The sequence below is a fragment of the Anolis carolinensis genome, chromosome 2 (genome assembly GCF_035594765.1).
Source record: "Anolis carolinensis isolate JA03-04 chromosome 2, rAnoCar3.1.pri, whole genome shotgun sequence".
In the NCBI taxonomy this organism is placed as follows: Eukaryota; Metazoa; Chordata; class Lepidosauria; order Squamata; family Dactyloidae; genus Anolis; species Anolis carolinensis.
Window position 1 is genome coordinate 83,483,670 of NC_085842.1, and position 19,038 is coordinate 83,502,707.

The 19,038-nt window shown below is 42.1% G+C and overlaps 1 protein-coding gene across 3 annotated transcripts in view; it reads left to right on the top strand.

Moving 5' to 3' along the window:
• Nucleotides 1-19,038, top strand: part of cacna2d2 (calcium voltage-gated channel auxiliary subunit alpha2delta 2) — an 839,819-nt gene that overhangs the window by 743,500 nt on the left and 77,281 nt on the right. For all 3 annotated transcript variants that reach the window (XM_008105051.3, XM_008105052.3, XM_062973861.1), the window contains one exon: nt 1,688-1,737. In XM_008105051.3, the coding sequence (XP_008103258.2) occupies nt 1,688-1,737 (50 nt within the window). The remainder of the gene's footprint in view (nt 1-1,687; nt 1,738-19,038) is intronic.

A 19,038-nucleotide genomic window follows, 5' to 3' on the forward strand; every position in this document is an offset into this window, starting at 1 on the left:
AAAAGTCAGATAGCACTATAGAGGTTGTAAGGGGAATGCTAACAGATATGGTAACTAAACAGGCAGATGCTGCAGAGAAATAACTAGCACTGTAGTCCACTCGGTTCACAGATGTTATAGGTGGCCAATAGTTGCACTGGGAAGAGTACTCAGCTAACGTACTTGATGGAGGGATGCCATAGAAGAGTGGACAGAGCGACAGACGTTGTTTTGTGAGTCTCAAGTGATAAATAAGACTGCAGTTATTATTATGATTGCTGCTGCTCTGTAGTTTGTTTCATGCCCTTTCCACCCCACAATGTTCCCTCTGAAAAGAAGTGGAAGGTTGTAGCTGCCATTCTGGGCTGTAGCTGACAAACAGCCTCCACAGTTTCATCACCTGTTATCTAGAGTGCATTTTTCTTGCGCTTACAAGAGAAACCAGGCCTCTGGTCAAGTCATCCACCTGAAAGCAGTTAATTCAAGGAGAAATTGATTGAAGAGTCCCTACCCATGAAAGAAAAGCTTTGTACAGAGTAGCTATCCTTAGGATTCCAGCAAAGTTTCAGGGAAATGCAAACATATCTTTCTTTCTGATGGCTGCAGTCATGAGTCTCCTGTTGAGTTTGCTGGAATAACCTCACTGGGATTACAACAGCACAGCTGAGAACTGAAATTGTTAACACTGTGTTGCCTTCACATACTATTGGAGACTGGAATGCATTTTAAAGTATTACAGGAAATTTCAGATTGTGGTAATATTTTCTTCCAGCAATACTTCTAGTAAGGCATTAGAGTGCAAGATAGCTTCCCTTGGCAGAGATCCTATGGAATGAAATGGACTTAGTCACTAGGATGGGTACTCAGGAAATCCCTTTCTAGTTGGGTGTTGCAAAGATCCCTTTCCCATGAATGAGTTACCTGCCTCATCTTTGCAGTTGGGACTTGAACTGCAAAAATAATAGGGCACATATTGCCCTATTCATTGTGACTGCTACAGGAAATTCTGACATTGCATGCACATACTTGTTTCTTTCATTTCTGCTTTCACTCTATGTCAGTGGTTCTCAACCTGTGCATCCCCAGATGTTTTGGCCTTCAACTCCAAGAAACCCTAACAGCTGGTAAATTGGCTGGGATTTCTGGGAGTTGTAGGCCAAAACACCTGGGAACCCACAGGTGGAGAACCACTGCTTTGTGTCTTTTTACCTCAAACATTTCACCTTCTTCCCTGTTTTCTTCTGTCTGGTGAAATGCAGTTGTGACGTTCTTTGGGGCAGTGACCTTGTTTTTGTTTGCGGTATTTCATAAATGCCTGTGAAAGATATTGTGTTAACAGTACTTCTTAAAAATTATTCCTCACTTTTCCTTTGAGATGGGAGTGCCACTTCATCACCCTTAGTGATATAAAGATAGTTACAGTACAAGTCATAGATGTGGATCCAAAAGCACTTATTGTACTTGAACTGACAGGCCCAACGCTTTGAGATGTGATACAGGAGGTTGTTGAATTCACACATCCGGGCTTATTAAAATCAATGAACTTGTCGGTCATTTAACTCTGTGTTGGATTGAGACCTGCATCTGTTGTGCCAAATGTAGGTGGGTGAACAAGAGGGCGTTGTTGAAAGTGAATTAAAAGAATGCCATACTGAAACACATTGTTAAAGTGCACTGTGTCATTTTTTCTTCTTTTTCTTCTTTGAAGGTTATTACTTTGAAATTCCCTCCATTGGAGCAATCCGAATCAATACACAGGTAAGAAGGGAAGTGAAAACTCCTGAAAAGAAAGAAAAACACTACAGTATGTCGTTCTGTGCATCTGTGATTCTACTATGTGACCAAATGTTCCTGTCTGTAAATGGAATATTTCTTTCATTTGCTTTCCAATGTATGTCTCCCTATTCCCACTGCAGTCTTTAGCACTAGCTGCCATATTTTACCAGAGCAGACATCCTCAAATTGTGTCCCTCCAGCTGTTTGGGCCTCCAACTCCCAGAATTCCTGACCATTGAACAAGCTGGCAAGGGATTCAGGGAGTTGGAGGCCCAGACATCTGGAGGGCCACAGTTTGAGGATGCCTGTTCCAGAGTGTCCTCAATATCACTAGAAGGACAAGGAAGGTGTTTCTGGGGACTACAGGGCAAGAGGGGAATTAAAGAAAATGGCCACACACTCTGGTAAGTCCAGAGCCCTCAGAGCCCCCCTGAGTACACATCTGGATGTAACCTTGTGGGTCTAACCTCAATCCATACTTTTTTAACTTAAAGGGCCTTTTCTCCACCCTGTTGACGACTTTGCAAAATACAGAGCAAAGAATATAATCAATCTCCTACATCTAAAGTTATTACTTCAGATTGCATGTATTTTTGAGGCAATTTTAGTTTAAAGACTGTATTTAGTGAAAGGCCTGCCATCGCATATGTTAAGCCATTTGAGTTGACTCCTCTGCCATCTTGTTAAAAATCTGCAGAGTTACTAATGAGAAAGGATCCAGCTCTTTAGAGAAACATTTCTATTAACAAAGCGGGAACCATGTGTCTTTTAAAACAGTATTTTTGAGGGAAAGTGACATTTTAAAATCTTCTCTTTGGTAATGTATCACGTGTTTTTGAAGAGGATCAATCTTTCTTCTGAACTTCTTAATAACTAGGGCTGATATTGCATTCTCCCATAGGACTATTGCAATCCAATAGGGGATTGTCCTGACTATGCCTTGGGGCATAGTGAGGTAACTGCCCCAAGGAGCAGGTTTTAAATGAAAGTAACATGCACTAAACTATTTAGCCATTAAATGTATTGTGATTTTCTTTTTTCCTGTCAGAAAGGGGAAGAGGTATCTGTGGGGGTTTTCTGCCTAAGATTTCCAAGAACTGGACTGGTCTAGGCATGTCTTGATTTTGCAGTGGAGATAGCATTTATTGATGTGCTTTAGACCCCGTCTACATCCAGATTATCAAAGCAGATAGTCCACATTATCTGCTTTGAACTGGATTATATGAGTCTACACTGCCATATAATCCAATTCAAAGCAGATAATCTAGATTTTATATGGCTGTGTAGAAGGGGCCTTAGGCAGCAAAATGCTCTGGGGACCATCCCTGATATCATACATGTCTAGTTTCCTTGTTTTAAACCAGAGGAAATAATATACTCTTCTTTAAAAAAAAGAAAAAAGAAACATAATCTACCCGATGAGGCCATTTAGCAGTCTAACTAGTCAAAAGTGATGGGTCAGGCACCTGAGACCCCTTAACTTAGGATTCCAGAGACTGAACTTGTGATGTAATATAGGCAAAGCTTCCGGACTTCTACTTATAAGGAGGCTCTTTCCTCTGTAGTTCTTCTGCACCCCTATTACCATTAAACATTAGGCTTGTCCGATCGATGGAAAAAATGTTTCAATTCTCGTTTCTAAAGTAGGGGGTGCCGGCTCTTCGATATAGAAATTATTTCTTAATTTTTCACCCAAAATTTTCGGGTGAAAATTCGTAATGTTTCTAAAATGTTTCTAAAATGGCGGACGCGCATGCACAATCGCCAAAAAACAGGAAATGGGGGGGGACTTTTCTGGGGGGCTCCTGCCCTCATTTCTTGAGCTATTCTCATCAAATTTGGTACAGTGGGAGAACACATTCCACACTCTTTGCTCAACAAATTGCAGAATGTTTCCTGTCTCCTATGATTTTTGGCGAATTTTCATAACTTTTTATAATACACTATTTTTCAATATTTGAAGAAACCTGTTCCTGGTTTGAAAGTCTTATTTCCTGTTCAATTGGGTTCTTATCACTGTAAAAGTCCCTCTTCTACTTGTGTAGACTTTGGATTAGAAATGCAGCACACGCCAAGCAATGCCTTGACAGGATTGGCAACGTCCTTTGGAAACTATAAATTGCTGTGGACCCTCTATTGAATCAAATCAATGTCTGACTTTGTGATTGCAGAAATAAAACTCAGCCCAAGGCTTGGGAATAGAAATGGAGCGTGAGGGAAGCAATACCTTGGCGGGTGCCCCATGTCCTTTGGAAGCTATTTCTTCCAATGTACCCTTTAGGTTTGAAAACAATGTGTGTCTTTGTGATTGCTGCAATAACACTCAGCCCGGGGGCTTGGGATTACAAACGGAGCGGGAGGGAAGCAATGCACTTGCAGGACTGCAGACGTCCTTTGGAAACTATTATTTTCAAGTCCCCCCCCCCTTTCAGGATTGCAAAGAAGGGCTGATGTGGTGATTGCTAAATTCCAAAAAAGAAAACAGAAAGGCAAAGGGACTCCCTCTGGAGTAGAAAAGTAAAGCACCCCAAGCTCTGCACTTGCAGGAACGCAGATGTCTTTTGGAAAATAAAAGTTCCCTAAAGCCACAGCAAGGACTCTGCCACAAGCCCCAAGCCAATTTCCCAAAAAAACCCCACAATATCGAACCAGCAACAACAGACAGATACACTACCCCCTATAGCCAGAACAGTCACTTAGCCCTCTCTCCCCCAAGCAAGCAAGCAGCTTCCCAGCGTGCGCGAACCACCCTCTCTCCTCAGTATCCTAGCCCAGAATGGCTTGGCTCAGTTGGGGAGAGGATTTTTATAGAGATCCTCCACGTGGACGCGGAGGATGCTAGCCCCTACCTTTTTCAGCCATCGTGGAAGTCTCTGATTGGCCAGGGAGCGGTAGCCATGTTAGGCTGTGCTAGGCTCCCATTCATGTTAGGTTGCAGAAACAAAAAAATTTTTTTAAAAATTTTAAAAAAATATTTTAAAAAAATTTTGGAAGGAAAAAATTTAACGAAAATTTTAAGAAACAATTAGAGAATGGGCCAACGATGGTTCGAATTACATTGCCAGTTGCGCCCAGGGAAAACGTTTCAATACTCGTTTCAAAAAACGAGAACAATCCAAAATAATTACGAAACGAGAAACATAACGAATATTTGGACAACCCTATTAAACATACCCTACAACCATCCCAACAGTCCCATTTAATCCCCTGTCATCCCACATTTTCAGATGCTTTTGAAACATTGTGGTCCTCTTCCCACTTTTCCTCTTCATCTGTAGCTTATTCAGTTACTGCAAACTAAGTTCAAAAGAGAGGAAGGGGAAACATCCTATCCTTCCTAGTAGGCTCAGGCAAAAGCAAACAGCAGCAGCCTTTCCTAGCTTGTCTGTTCTTCCTCATTAATAAACTTTGCTATCTGGACCACACTTTGATGTTGCTTGGCCACGTGTATACATGTTTTCATATGTGAAATGCAAGAGAGCGCCACAATAGTGCCAGCTACTCTGTGGTTCACCATTGTTACAGATTCAATACTGAGTGCATAGCTTAACAAATTGTCTTCATTGCTACCCCTTATTATTCTAACATTGGCTCAGAAACTTGTTAACATACAGATTTGTCTTCTTTCTGTCTTGGAAAGTAGCATCTATATGCAAAGCCTTGCTAATATGCTAACCTGTAAGGCCCCCTGCTGTTCCTGCCTGGGGTTGTCCATGGAGAAAACTCTCACATGTTTGTTATATGGACTTATATTTATGTGGCTAATTATTAAAACTTCGTGCTTGAATCAGCACGCAGAGGAGCAAGCCAAACGGCCCGATCTATCAAGCTATTAGAGCCGACAAGTGGCGTGCGAGAAAGGGAGCATGGGATGAGTTATTAGTGCCCTGGAAATGGGGTGACAAGGCAGAGCTAATGGCTTTCCATTCAAATGATGCCTAAATCTTCAGGCCAAAAGCCAAGGGGATGGGGAGAGATGAAGAAAGGCAGAAAGAAAATGAGAGGGAAAGATAAATAGCTCAAAAATGCAGTGTATATCAGTCTGTATGTCTGTCTAAAACTAAGGACATTTTCAATAGGAAAACAATTCATGGTTTCTGTCTGAATGTCTTCTATGAGCCTGTTTCAGTACTGTTGTTTTTCTAACCCTAGCTCCTGCTTTTAGAGAATCGAAAGAAAATAAAATACATACATTGGGCTGTAGATAATTTGGTGGTTAGATTATAGCAGCAGCTCCAGAAGCTTTTTGCATGTAGTGCTAATTGTTTCCCTTAGCATATTAGTCCCCATGACAGCCAATGTATGCTTCTTTTTCCTGTTGTTAGATTCTTGACATCTGGTGCATGCAGCATCCAAATAAAAGTCAGCAAAAGTGAACCAGTGGGAGAATTAATATAAATTGAGGTAATCTTCTGTCTTGGGAAGAAGGAAAGCAGAGCACTTCCTTCCTAACCTTTCCTATTATAACATGACAATGTGATGATGGGGTGAAGCATGGCAATGTCACTCAGGGCAAGATTGCTGCTTGCAAGCACCAAGCTAATCTTTTATATGCACAGGCCATAAAAATGTTCTTACCTTGAGCTCACTGGGAACAGTCCAGACATCATATAGCCAATTCCACAATGGAAGTGCCTCCTCTATCCTTTTATGCATCACAAGAAGAACCACAGATTACTCCAGAGCTTCCAGAAAACTCTGGAATGACCCCCAGTGTTTTTGACAGTTTGACAATTGGATTGGGCTGGACCCAAGGCAATCCAGTGTCCACACGTTAAAAGACACGCAATTATTTTGCTGGCCAGAAGCAACTTCCTGGCAGAGATTTCCTGGCAACGTCGCTTCTGGTAATCAAATTGATGGGTGCCCTGTTGTGACCTGACCAGAAGTAATGTTACCAGAAAGGCACCATCAGGAAGCTGGGAAGACAGGGCACCAGTGCCAGTGCACTGTCAACCCGGCCAACCGTTTGAAGTGATATCGCCAGCAAGGCCCTGGACTGCAAAATAGCTTCAGGGCACTTCCTTGCTGATGCGTTTGGACCTCCTATGCAGTATCAGGGACACTTGAGCATCTCATCTAGTTCATAACTCCTTTTTTCAAGTTGTAGGGTGCATCTACACTGTAGAATTAATGCAATTTGACACCACTTTAACTGTCATGGCTCAATGCTATGGAATCATGGGATTTGTAATTTGATGAGGCATTAGCACTCTTTGGCAGAGAAGACTAGAGATCTTGTAAAACTACAATTCTCATTGTTCCATACAATTAGGCCATGACAGATCAAGTGGTATTGAACTATACTACAGTGTCAATGCACCCTGAGGTGGGAAGGATTAGAAAGGATTAGAAATGGGCAGACAAGAGAGCTGTGTGCCTAGTGAAGAGCTGCAAGAGCAAGAGGGATGAAGTTAACATGAAATGGTTTGAAATATTGGCTTCAGACCTCATTATAACAAACCTAAAGTCTGAACAAATAAACACCATGGTGATGGGAGCAAGAAAAGAATGAGGGAAGGATAAGCGGACTTTGTGCTGTCCATGTAACATCCTCTTTTGGTTAAAGCCGATTGAAAGGAGGCATGTAGTCTCTCATTCTGGGAGAAAGGTGGGGTAAAAATGCAATAAATAAATAAATAAAATAGGCGAGAGACCACAAAACAGACAGTATTACTACAGGGCAATGGGATTAGAATAGATGCCTCTTGGTGCAGTTGTACTCTGTATTCAGGGGCGGTTCAACCACGGGGCAAACTAGGCAGTTGCCTGTGGTGCCATCCTGTAGGGGGCGCCGTTGAGGCAACTCCTGCCTCTGCCACTGCGCCTGCCTCCTGGCAAGAAGGAAGATGTTCAGCGCTTTGCAGAGCAGAGAAACGCCACTTCTCTGCTCTCCAGAGCGGCAAACGCCTTCCTTCTCGCCCCTTCCTTGAGGCCAGGTCTCCGGGCTGCCTGGCCATGTTCCAGAAGCATTCTCTCCTGACTTTTCACCCACATCTGTGGCAGGCATCCTCAGAGGTTCTGAGTTCCGTTGGAAGTTAGGTAAGTGGGGTTTATATATCTGTGGAAGGTCCAGGGTGGGAGAAAGAGCTCTTGTCTGTTTCAGGCTAGTGTGAATGTTGCAATTGGCCAGCTTGATTAGAATTTAATGGCATTGCAGATTCAAAGCCTGGCTGCTTCCTCACTGGGGCCATCCTTGGTTGGGAGGTGTTAGCTGGCCCTGATTGTTTCCTGTCTGGATTTCCCCTGTTTTCAGAGTGTTGTTCTTTCCTTAATCCCTCCTTATAATCCAACATTTTCGCTTATCCAACGCTTTTATTTTTAAGTGATTGGTTTTTTTTTGGGGGGGGGGGGCACCAAAATTCTGTTCACCTATACTTGAAAATTACTTTGGGCCGGCCCTGTCTGTATTTCCCCTATTACAGCTAAAATGCAAGTGAGATGAGGAGCAAAAATCAGAGCAGTAACATTGCTTCAGAGAAAGAATAGTTTCTTCTCCCATTTGCAGACTGTGCCCTGAAAATCAAGTATCCTTTCTCCTTCTATAATGCTGAGCAGTGCTTTGTGTAGTAGCCACATATGGTCCCAAAGCCACAATAGAGCAGACTTTGGTCAGCAGGAGCTTCTTGCCCAATCCCATGCTGAAGCTTTTTGCCGGAGCTTCTGCCCACCTCGAAGCAACCTGACAAGGTGTACATCCATGTAGCTCAGCAGAATCCTGCACAGTTTTATTGCGGAGTGTTTAGCATGTCCACTCCCCCTGAGGGAATCGTAAAAGGTTAATAGCTCATTATTGAATATTTATTTCTGGTGACGGGAGCCCAGATTTTGACAGGAGCTTCCCCTCTGGGTTGCTGATTCATTTTCCTTTGCGTGGGAGAGAAGCTGCATGGAACAAGGCAAGGGCCCCATCTGGTGGCAGTTTCCCAAGCTGCACTCTGTCCTCCCTCAAAAGTCCCTGATGTCACCTTGAGCATGTCACCGGGCTTTCTTTTCCTTTGCGTGTGTATCACACAGTCACACCTGTCTTTCTTGCATGCTATGAGGTAGGGAGGGGTATATTGGCAGCTGCCAGTTAAACACAGGGAAGAGTTGTTTAACACTTTCCACTCCTAATTTCACTTACCTACCTACCTAAAGAGAGAGAAAAAGAGTAGAAAGAGTAGAAAGAAAAGAAGGGGCATTCTCAGTCCTGCCGGCTGACAAAACCATCCACGTTGACATCTCATTTAGGGTTAGGCATGGGAAGGTGCTCCACTAACTTTCATGAATAGGTCATGGAGCAGCACAGGGGACTGTAAAATTCAGTCAAGCTGGAAGAAACAATCAGGGACAGCTAACACCTCCAAACAAAGGATATTCCCAGACAGGAAGAAGCCAGGTGTTGAGGCCACAGGGCCATCAAATGCTAACCATGGTGATTAATTACAAAATCCACACCTGCCTCCAACAGACAAGAGTTCTTTCTCCCACCCTGGACCTTACACAGATATAGAAACCTCCCTACCCTAATTTCCAACATGCCTCACAACCTCTGAGGATGCCTGCCACAGATGTGGGTGGAATGTCAGGAGAGAAAGCTGCTGGAACATGGCCATACAACCCGAAATACTCACAGCAGCCTGGTACTCTTAATGATAACTTTTAGCCTCCCTCTCTCAATATGACTTTTGCCTCACCAATGGAGAGTGGAGAGAGGGGCATAGGGGTGCCACCATAAGAACAGAGAGTGGTCAATCTTTCATGCTTTCTATGAAGAAGGCAAGAACCATGTTGGGAATGGATAGTTACAGCTGAAAGTTGGAGTTTGGAAAATAAGAGAGGACAGGTACATTTGTCCAGCTTGACAGTGGGTGCATCTACACCATAGAATTAATGCAGTTTGACACCACTTCAACTTCCGTAGCTCAGTGGAATCCTGGGAGCTTTAGTTTGGTGAGGCAACAGTACTCTTTGACAGAGAAGGCTCAAAACTTTTTAAAACTTACAGCTGCAATGATTTCATGGCATTTAACAATGGCAGTTAAAGTGATATCAAATTAAATTATTTCTACAGTAAAGGTGCACCCTGAGTTTTATAGTACCTTGTCTGCTCTCATTATCTTTTCTGGAACCCTGTCCTGTATCCAACCTAGCAACTCTACTCTCATTCTACCCCCGTAATCTACCTACAGGAGTGGGTAGATTACCCACTGCTGGCATATTATATGTAAAATTAAAATTCAGACTTCTGACAGAAAAGATTTTCCTTACCCCAGTTCTAAGTCTTTGCATCATTGTGGGTTTTAAAAAAATATTATCAAAAGAAAGTTGCATGTAAGTGCCATCTAACTTAATCCTTGGTTTGTAAGTAATAGGCTCTGCGCTGCCTGCCTTACCCATTGTCACACTATGAAGTTACATTTTAATTGCCAAATGCTGAGCATGCATGTGGGAAATGTATACTCTTTGGCTCCCAATAGATTGGTTTCAGGTGTTTCGGTCCCCCTTGCTGATACCGAATGTTCCTAACCGCCTGCAAGCGAAAGCAATAAATGGTTCTGTTTTATCTTGACAGATAGTGGTGTAATAATCAATACGTTTGGATGCCAGCTGTCACGCTTGATAGGGATCCTAGTGGGGATGGATGCAGCATGTCAGCCGTAAGCTCCTACATGGGTGTTTATGTTCACTTTAAATGCCTGAGTGCATTAGTGCGAACATGGGTTTTAGCATATTATTTATATGAGTGCTCACAACTATTACAGCAATATATCTGTCTTTGGTATCAAAACATCAGTACAGGAATGCATTTGCTCTTCTGTGAATGCCATTTAATATCTTGACGCAGCCATGTCTCAATCTATTCCTGTATCTATGCATATATCTGTGTATAATGCACATCCAATGGGATGGCTGTGTAAACATGGACAGGAGTATGATAGCACACAGAGACATGAGAGCTTGCGATCCTATTTGACTTCAGTCACCCACCTGTGTGGAGACCTCGCTGCTCCTTAGTCAATTAGTAAATTTGCTTGTTTCTCTGTCAAGTTGGAAATTGCTTAGACGATCACACAGGCTTTGAACCAATACCACCATGCCTTGCTTCTTTTACTTCCTGCCCACTGCTGGTGTTTAAAGATTAAAGCATCTTTGGAAGAAGAAAAGTAAAGGGAGCTGCAGGGTATCGTAGATAATTATGTATAAGTTGGAACTTATTCTAATGAAGCCTTCATCCCATATAGAACATCTGCTGCCCCTCACTGGGAGAACCACCCAGAGACCTTTGATGGGTTGGGCACATGAGGTCTCCATGCAGTCATCCCCCCCACCCCCCCAGGCTTGCTTCTAAGACACTGGTGGGAATGGCCAGACATCAAATTGACTGGTTGATTTCTCACTATGCTTTTTAGCATGCTGGCTTCTTTTACTTGGCAGCAGCTTTCAATGATTCATCTCTCCATAGGGCCAAGCAGATAATGCAAAACCTTTTTAACAAAAAATGGGGATGCATCAAAACTGACCTCAGCTAGAAATTCAGCATACAGTTTTTGTTTCCTTCCTGGTTGTTCCCCTTTCTGTAACCTTAAGCAAACATGCATAGAGCATTACAGCAGGAGAAAGTGGCTTTAACAATAAGGTAATACAGAAAAAGTAATAAATAGATAAATGAAATACTAGTTCTTCTCCACACCACCACCATTAAGGAAAACATGAACTGTTTGGTCACCTACAGAAAACTGAATAGAATTTTAGGTGAAGGCTGGAGGAGCCTGGTCCTGGCATTTAAAAAAAAATCAAGAAGAGGTTTAGGAAAGAGCTATAGAGACAGTCCTGCTCTGGTAGCATTATTTAAAAGTTAAGAATTATTTGTTGAATTGGGAATTCCTAACTTAGTTTATTATTCTGTACCTTCACATTGTTTCTGACTTACTATGACCACAAGATTTTTGCAAGATTTATTTAGGGCGTCTCTGAGACTGAGATAGCTTGAGTTGCCCAGAGTCAGTCATTGGGACTACGTGGCTCAGAAGGCATGTGAACCCTGGTCTCCAGAGTCCGAGTCTAATGTTCAAACCACTACATCACACTGACTCTCTTTAGAAAAGCTAAGGGTCTTTAAAAAGAAATTCTCAGCATCCCTGTTTTTTAAAATCTATCATTTTTTTTAAGATAGAAAGTAATCATAGGGAACTAACTTGAAAAGTAGACCTGGTCTTGATTTGTCACTTTTTATGTTTCAGTGTTAACTCACACCAGCATAAGACCTAACAAGGTTGGTAAACGCTTCTACACATAGAAAATATCTTGGTTAATGTCATCCAATTGTGACAATTTTACTGTACAATATTAGTTGCTTAATTCCAGCCACCTTGAACACTTATTAGAGGGGATTTGCTTGAAGACATAAACATGGCAGAAATAAACATTGATGGTATTCAAGCAGCCTGTCTCTCAGTTGAGCTTTGCATCAGCAAGCAGCCATTGTGTGTGTTTCATTGATGCACAAATGAGACAACAAGTATGCCCATCAAATAATCACACTTAACTGGACTCTCAGCTGCCTTAAGTCTCCAGTCCAATTATGGGAACCTATGATTAAACTGCCTGTCATCAAAACGTCAGATTTCATCTGCCTGAGGACTCGGAGAGAAGCCGATCAGGCAGAGTAATGGAGCCATTTATATCCTAGATCTGAAGCATTTGTTACAACGTTGAAATTAGTGTAGTAAAGCCAGGCTGCCACACAGGAATGCCAGATGTTAAGTTATAGGCCTCATTTGTGCTTGCTATTAAGTATGTTTTAGAGGCTGTATGTTTATACCTCTGGAATCACTAAGACCACACAGTGTTTCTGACAAAAACACTGTCCTGGACATAAGTCATGCTTAGGTGCTTTTGATCTCATCACATCAGGCATCTGTTTTGGTAACAATGGTGGATTTGTGGGTATACTCAGTTTGATGCTGTGGGAGAAGGTAGTTTTTTGAGGGTGTTCTTGGTCAGAGACCAGGAGGCATTATGCATGATGCCAGAATGCAGTGCATGATGGGAGTGGGGTCCGAAGCTATTTAAGGTTTTAGCCGCCCCCTTACATGCCTCCTGCTGTCTTTCTAAGGGGTCATGTCGTCTCATGATATGTCCAGAGTATGACTGTCTCGGTTTAGTCATCTTGGTTTCGAGGGAGAGTTTAGGCTAGACTTGCTCCTATAACCCATCTGTCTTTTTAGCAGGCCACAGAATTCTCAAAACTCTCTTGAAGCCCAAATTTCAAATAGGTTTATTCTCTTCCTATCAGCTTCCTTCATTGTCCAGCTTTCACAACCATAAATAAAAATCAGATGACATGCACAATCCTGATTTTAGTATTCAATATATCTTTAGACTTGAAGATCTTGTTTAATTCTTTCATATCTGCCTTTCCAAATTGTAGCCTCCTTCTGAGTTCTTGACTGCAGTCTCCATTCTGATTAATAACTGAGCTGGTATTTTGAGGTCTTCATTTACTTTAAAGTGATATAAATCATCAATGGTGGTTATTTTTGTTCTCTTAATGTTCAGTCATAAACCAGCCTTTGCACTTCCTTCCTTGATTTTTTTCATTAGTTATCCCAAGTCTTTGCTAATTTTGCTAGTAGTGTGGTGTCATCTTCATATCGTGAACTGTTGGTGTTTCTTCCTCCAATTTTGACACCTTTGTTCTCTGGATCTAATCTGGATTAGTGTAAAATGTGTACAGTATACAAATTAGAAAGACAGCTTGATAAAATGCAACATTGCTTGGCCCCCTTGCCAACTGAAACCATTTTGTTTCTCCATATTCTGTCCTGATGGTGGCCTCTGATCCTGAGTACAAATTATGCATCAAGACAATAAACATTGTGGCACACAATTTCTTTAAGAATAATTCATAGTTTTTCATGCAATATGATCTGCAGTGCCTCTTACTTATCTGAACCCAACTTTGACATCTAGCATTTTTACTCCATATATGGTGAAAGTCTGTATTGCATAATTTTGAGCATAATTTGCTTGTTTGAGAAATTAATACAATGGTCTAGTAGCTGCTGCATTTCCTGGTGTTCCCTTTCTTAGGGATAGGAATGTATACCAAGAATTTCCAATCTGTGGGCATGTTTTCTTTTCCATATTCTAGTGATTACTTGAATGGATTCTGTCTCTGTAGCTTGAAGCCACGCTATTGCTATGCCATCTGTTCCTAGTGATTTATGTTTCCCATCAGCTTCCACTTTACTTTCTAAAATTGTGGGTTCATCTTCAAATAGTTCTTCCTTGAATGGATCTGTCATCTTTCCATCTTTTTTATATAGTTCTTCAGTTTATTGGGCCTATCACGTTTTATTTCTTGATCATGTAACGTACACAACCTTGTTGGTTGTGTAGTGTTCACATTCTTGGTTTGAATTTTCCAATGTAATGGACCTATTCAGCCTTGTTTCTATTTTTTCTCTGTATTAATTATTATAGTAGTTCTCCTTGTTCATGCACACAAGTTGCAGAGCAGTTGCAGTCAAGGTTCTGACCTTGTTTCTGTTACTGTTTACTTTTACTTCTCATTCGTCCTTTACTGTTTAAATAGTTTCATCTGTCATTTGGTGAGGCTTTTTTTTTCATTTTTGTTGAAGGCAGTGTCTCTTTTGCATTTGTCCCTCACAATGTCTTAATCCAGAATTAATAATGTAAACCTCTTTTTACATTATATTTAAATTCTACTGCAGTGTTTTTCAGGTTGTATTTTAACAAAATAATTTATTTACCATCCAACGTTAGCTTTACTCTAATTTTTAATATTGGCACCTCATAATCTGTGCCACAATCTGCTCTTGGTCTTGGTTTTGCAGAGAGAATTGAGTTTCTCCATTTTCTGCTTCCAGTTATGCAGTATATTTCTACATTGGTCATCAGGTGCTACCCATGTAGACCGTTGTCCGCCTGGTTGCTTGAAGAATGTTTTTGCATTGCACAAAGTTTTGCTCTTGAAAAATCAGAAATGCTCCTGTTTCATTTTTTAATCTTAGGCCAAATTCTCCAACAATGTTTGGTTCTGCTTTGTTTGCTACTTTTGCTGTTGCTACTTTTTGTGCTGAGAGTCCCCTCCCTAAATCCATCTTCACATATACTTTAGGCCATTCCCAGTTAGGTTGGAAATGACTTCTGAGTGCTTTAGGAGGATGCACTTCCAAGTGGCCAGCCAGAACGGCTACCATAGGCGGAATGTTAGTTAGCAGAGATGCTCCTTCAAGGTCTGAAAATGTCAGTTTGTTATATGTTTTTCCTTACCTCTGTATTTTGCACCAGCATACTTTGTCTTGTTATTTGGTTATTGTAAGGTATACATGAGTTTCGTTTATAGGTCTAATCACTGAGGCATGTACTGCTGAGGAAATCCCATTGATGGAAGACAAATAGGTTAATGGAAGTAAGGAGGAATACCTGTTCCCCTAATAGCTAATTCAACCCAACAAACATTTCACCTCAAATATGTGATACACGTTTCCCTTTATTCCTGCTCTTCCCTCTACATTGGTTTTCAATCATTCTTTTTCTACAAGTATTTCCTCTCCTTTTCCTCTCCTTGTGTCTCTTTCTCCTCCCCTGTGATGCTGTTTTCACTTTACATCTCTCTCTTTTCCTCCCACTCCCACGCTCTCTTATATTAAATCATCCGGAAATAATACATTCTCCCCTAAAGCTTCAGGACTGAAGCTTTTGCGTTCCACACTTCACCATGACAACCTGCAGAGAGGGTTAATCGATTTGGGGAAAGGGTGTGTTTCCTTCATGCTGGCAGTGAGGACTGATTGGCACATGAGATACCTTAACACGCATACAATAGACAAACAGGAAAGAAACTGTAGTAGCCTTTCATCCCATACTCACCATCCCTGATGCTTATGTTTATTGAACTCCTGTACAGATTATGCAAAGGACTGGTTCTGGTGCATATTGACACAGATTCCATCTTACTGTCTTTTCTGCCTACCAGTGGCTTAAATCTCCTCCAACTGGAGAAGTTAGCAAGAGAAGCTTTCTGATCAAGTTTTGCAGCAAAGGCTTGATCATGGGTTAATTCTTTCCTTGGCCACACCAGTGCAATGCCGAAAATGCAGAATATCAGGCTTGCTTCACATATAAGAAGATGTTTCCATGCCTAGTAGGAATTAATGTGTAGCCCACATGTAGGTTGTCATATATGTGTGCATTCCTTGTGAGTTTGCTTCCTGAGAAGTTGTAGTTGTTTGCTAATACAGAGCTACACCATGGAGCTCATGAAATCTATACTTATGCATTTCCTACATGTGACAATCTACAAATATTAATTGTATACTAATTCATGTACAGAGTGACTTTTATCCATTTAGCCCTTTCACACTAAATGATGGTAATGGCCATGTCCTTATTCCATGGAATCCTGGAATTTGTGTTTGGCGAGGCATTAGTGTTCTCTAGCAGAGGCTTCTAAATACCTCAATAAACCACCAATCCTAGGATTCTAGAGAATGGAGCATGCAGTTAAAGTTGAACAAGTATGTTGTAATTGTTGTAAGGGAAAGCCCCTTAGATGTTCGTGGGTAAAGTGTTTCACGGGGGAAATTTTGCAATATTTGAAGTACCTTTTCAGTAGTACAAGAAAGAAAGAAATCAAGCATTTCTCCCACACATGGTGTAATGGTTTGAGCCTTGGACTATGAATCTGGAGAACAGGGGCTGGGATACCTGCTTAACCATGAAAACCCACTGGGTGAACTTAGACAAGGCATACACTCTATAAAAGGATCAACATAAATCAGAAATGACTTGAAGGCACATAAGGAGAAGAAACAAACTCCAAAGATTGGATAACATTTTGACAAAAGAGGCCAGTATATGTTAGTTGCCCTTTAGAACATGGAAGAAACACACCTTTGCAGAATCAGGTGTGCCTCGGTTCCTCTAAAGAATAGTCATGTCAAAGAGCCTTTATGAGGCACACGGAATAAGAAAGAATGAAAAGTGCTTGTTGCTTTAGGAAGCCTGTACAGATGTCAGAGCTGATCACTCAGGGATGTCACTAGGATTCTGGTTTTGCATGACCCCACAAGAAAGATGCATTGCTTGAGGACTGTGCCATCTTTTATTTCCCTGAATCAGATATTAATTCTTTCCTCCAAATCTCTTTCCGTTTCTGCCTGTATTGTAACATGCTGTGCATCTGGACATTATTATACGGCAGACCGCACAGTTCTGGCACGCTGTCCCCTCTAGCAGAGGAGATGGTCTATGCAGAGCCCCTTAAATACCGGATAGAAATATTCAAAGTAGCAGAACATTCTCATTAAAGGCCCAGGAGATCCATTTTTCACTTTCAACTCAGTAGAATCATTAGCAATATAATGAAGATGTGTTGTCGAAGGCTTTCATGGCTGGGATCACAGGGTTGTTGTATGTTTTCCAGGATGTATGGCCATGTTCCAGAAGTATTCTCTCCTGACGTTTCGCCCACATCTATGGCAGGCATCCTCAGAGGTTGTGAGGTATATATTATAGATGCCATATACGAACAGCAAAATGCTAAAATAATGATAAATGGGCAAGAAACTGAGGAAATAAAAATTGAAAAAGAAACTAGGCAGGGGTGCCCCCTCTCACCATTAATATTTATTTATTTTAAAATTAGAGAAGAAAAAGAACTGAAAGGGGCACAAATACAAGGGCAAGATTATAAACTTAGGGCCTTTCCCGATGATATCATTTGTAGCCCCCCCCCCCCCCACACACACACACACACAAGGAAAGAACAGGCCCTGAGGAGGTAGGAGGGTTCCAGCAGAGCTCCGTGGTGAGGTTTTTAAAACTTTCTCTTTCCACCGACACCCACCGCTCCCCCACTCCCCAATCACCTTGACTTGTAGAGCTGCCTACACAATACCTCAGGGTGCCAAAAAGGACCTTAGAGGGATAACAGTGGCAGCTAGGGCAGAAGGAGGAGAAGAAAGAACAAACTGGGGTTGAGCGTGGGGCCGCCATTTCCAACACAGCCTAGAAGCCTTGCAGCATGGTTGGAACTTGGTGCTGTGAAGCCTTATGTGCTGTGGAGTGCTGTGCTGTGGAGTGTGTTCTTCCACGCCCAGGATTGCCGCAACCGTCGCTTCGCTGTTTGGAGGAGCGACGGGGGTTTCCAGCAGCGGCTGTGGATCTGGATGTGGAGGGATCGAGAGATTGAGAGGACAGTTCGTTGGGCCGTCTATCCTGGTTCGATATGGTCGCTGGCTGGCAGGCCTCCGTGGTGAGGAGAGAGGGGGCAGAGGGACTGCAGGATCTGGCCGGGCCCGCCTGCCCTGCTTAGCCCAGCAGAACAAAACTGAACCTGCGGTGACTTCTGCCAGGCCAGGTGCGAAGCTGGGAGGCAATTTGATGACCGCCAGGGAAACTCCTTTAGGCCTGCCACGTTTCTCCGCCTGACCGCCTCACCGAAACGGGAGGCGGCCTATTGGTTTTCTGGCCCCTGTGGACTCCACTGGGCCTCTTGGGGCCTGCTGGAACTTGCTTGGCCCTTGCAAAACATCACTGAGCCTGCCAGGGCCTTTCATAGAACAATTTCATTGGACCCACCCTGACACTCATTAAGTCACCTCGGAAGGTGACCGCAGAGCCGGGTTATCGCGTGGAGGCCAGAGGAAGAAATCAGAGCAAAGGCCTGAGGAGATGCTGTGGTGAGAGTCCCCTGTCTGGCCGCAGTTGAAAAACACCAACTAAAGTACCAACAACTTAAAGAGACTTTGAAAATCCTTTTGCTCTGCCCCCCCTTTTGCTAACTAATATTATAGTAATAACCTTAGTTTATATCGAAATAGTGAGTCTGTTTAATGAAGATTGATTGACAACTTGATTATTGCTGCTACAATTAATTATTATAAGCTTACTTAAAACAAAAAAAATTACAAGATACTGATATAAAAATAAATATATAAAACAAACAAAGTGTAAACATGAGGAAAAATTAGTTAGGAACAGTAAGAAATATATTAAAAATCAAACAAGGAGTAAGAATATGTGGATAAAAGCCAAGGAATCAGGAACATAGAAAGAAGACAGGAGAAGAAAAAGTCAAGAAATGATATTGGACCAAGGAAAAGGATCAAAACCCTCCCAGAAGAGTTCCGGGAAGTCAACACCAAATAAAATCTAGATCTTTCTCACTCTCTATTACTTTTATCCTGATCTTCTTTGTGCACCTTTCTTCCCCTCTTTCTCTCATCCCCGTCCCCGTCCCTTTCCAACCCTTTTCCCCGACTATTT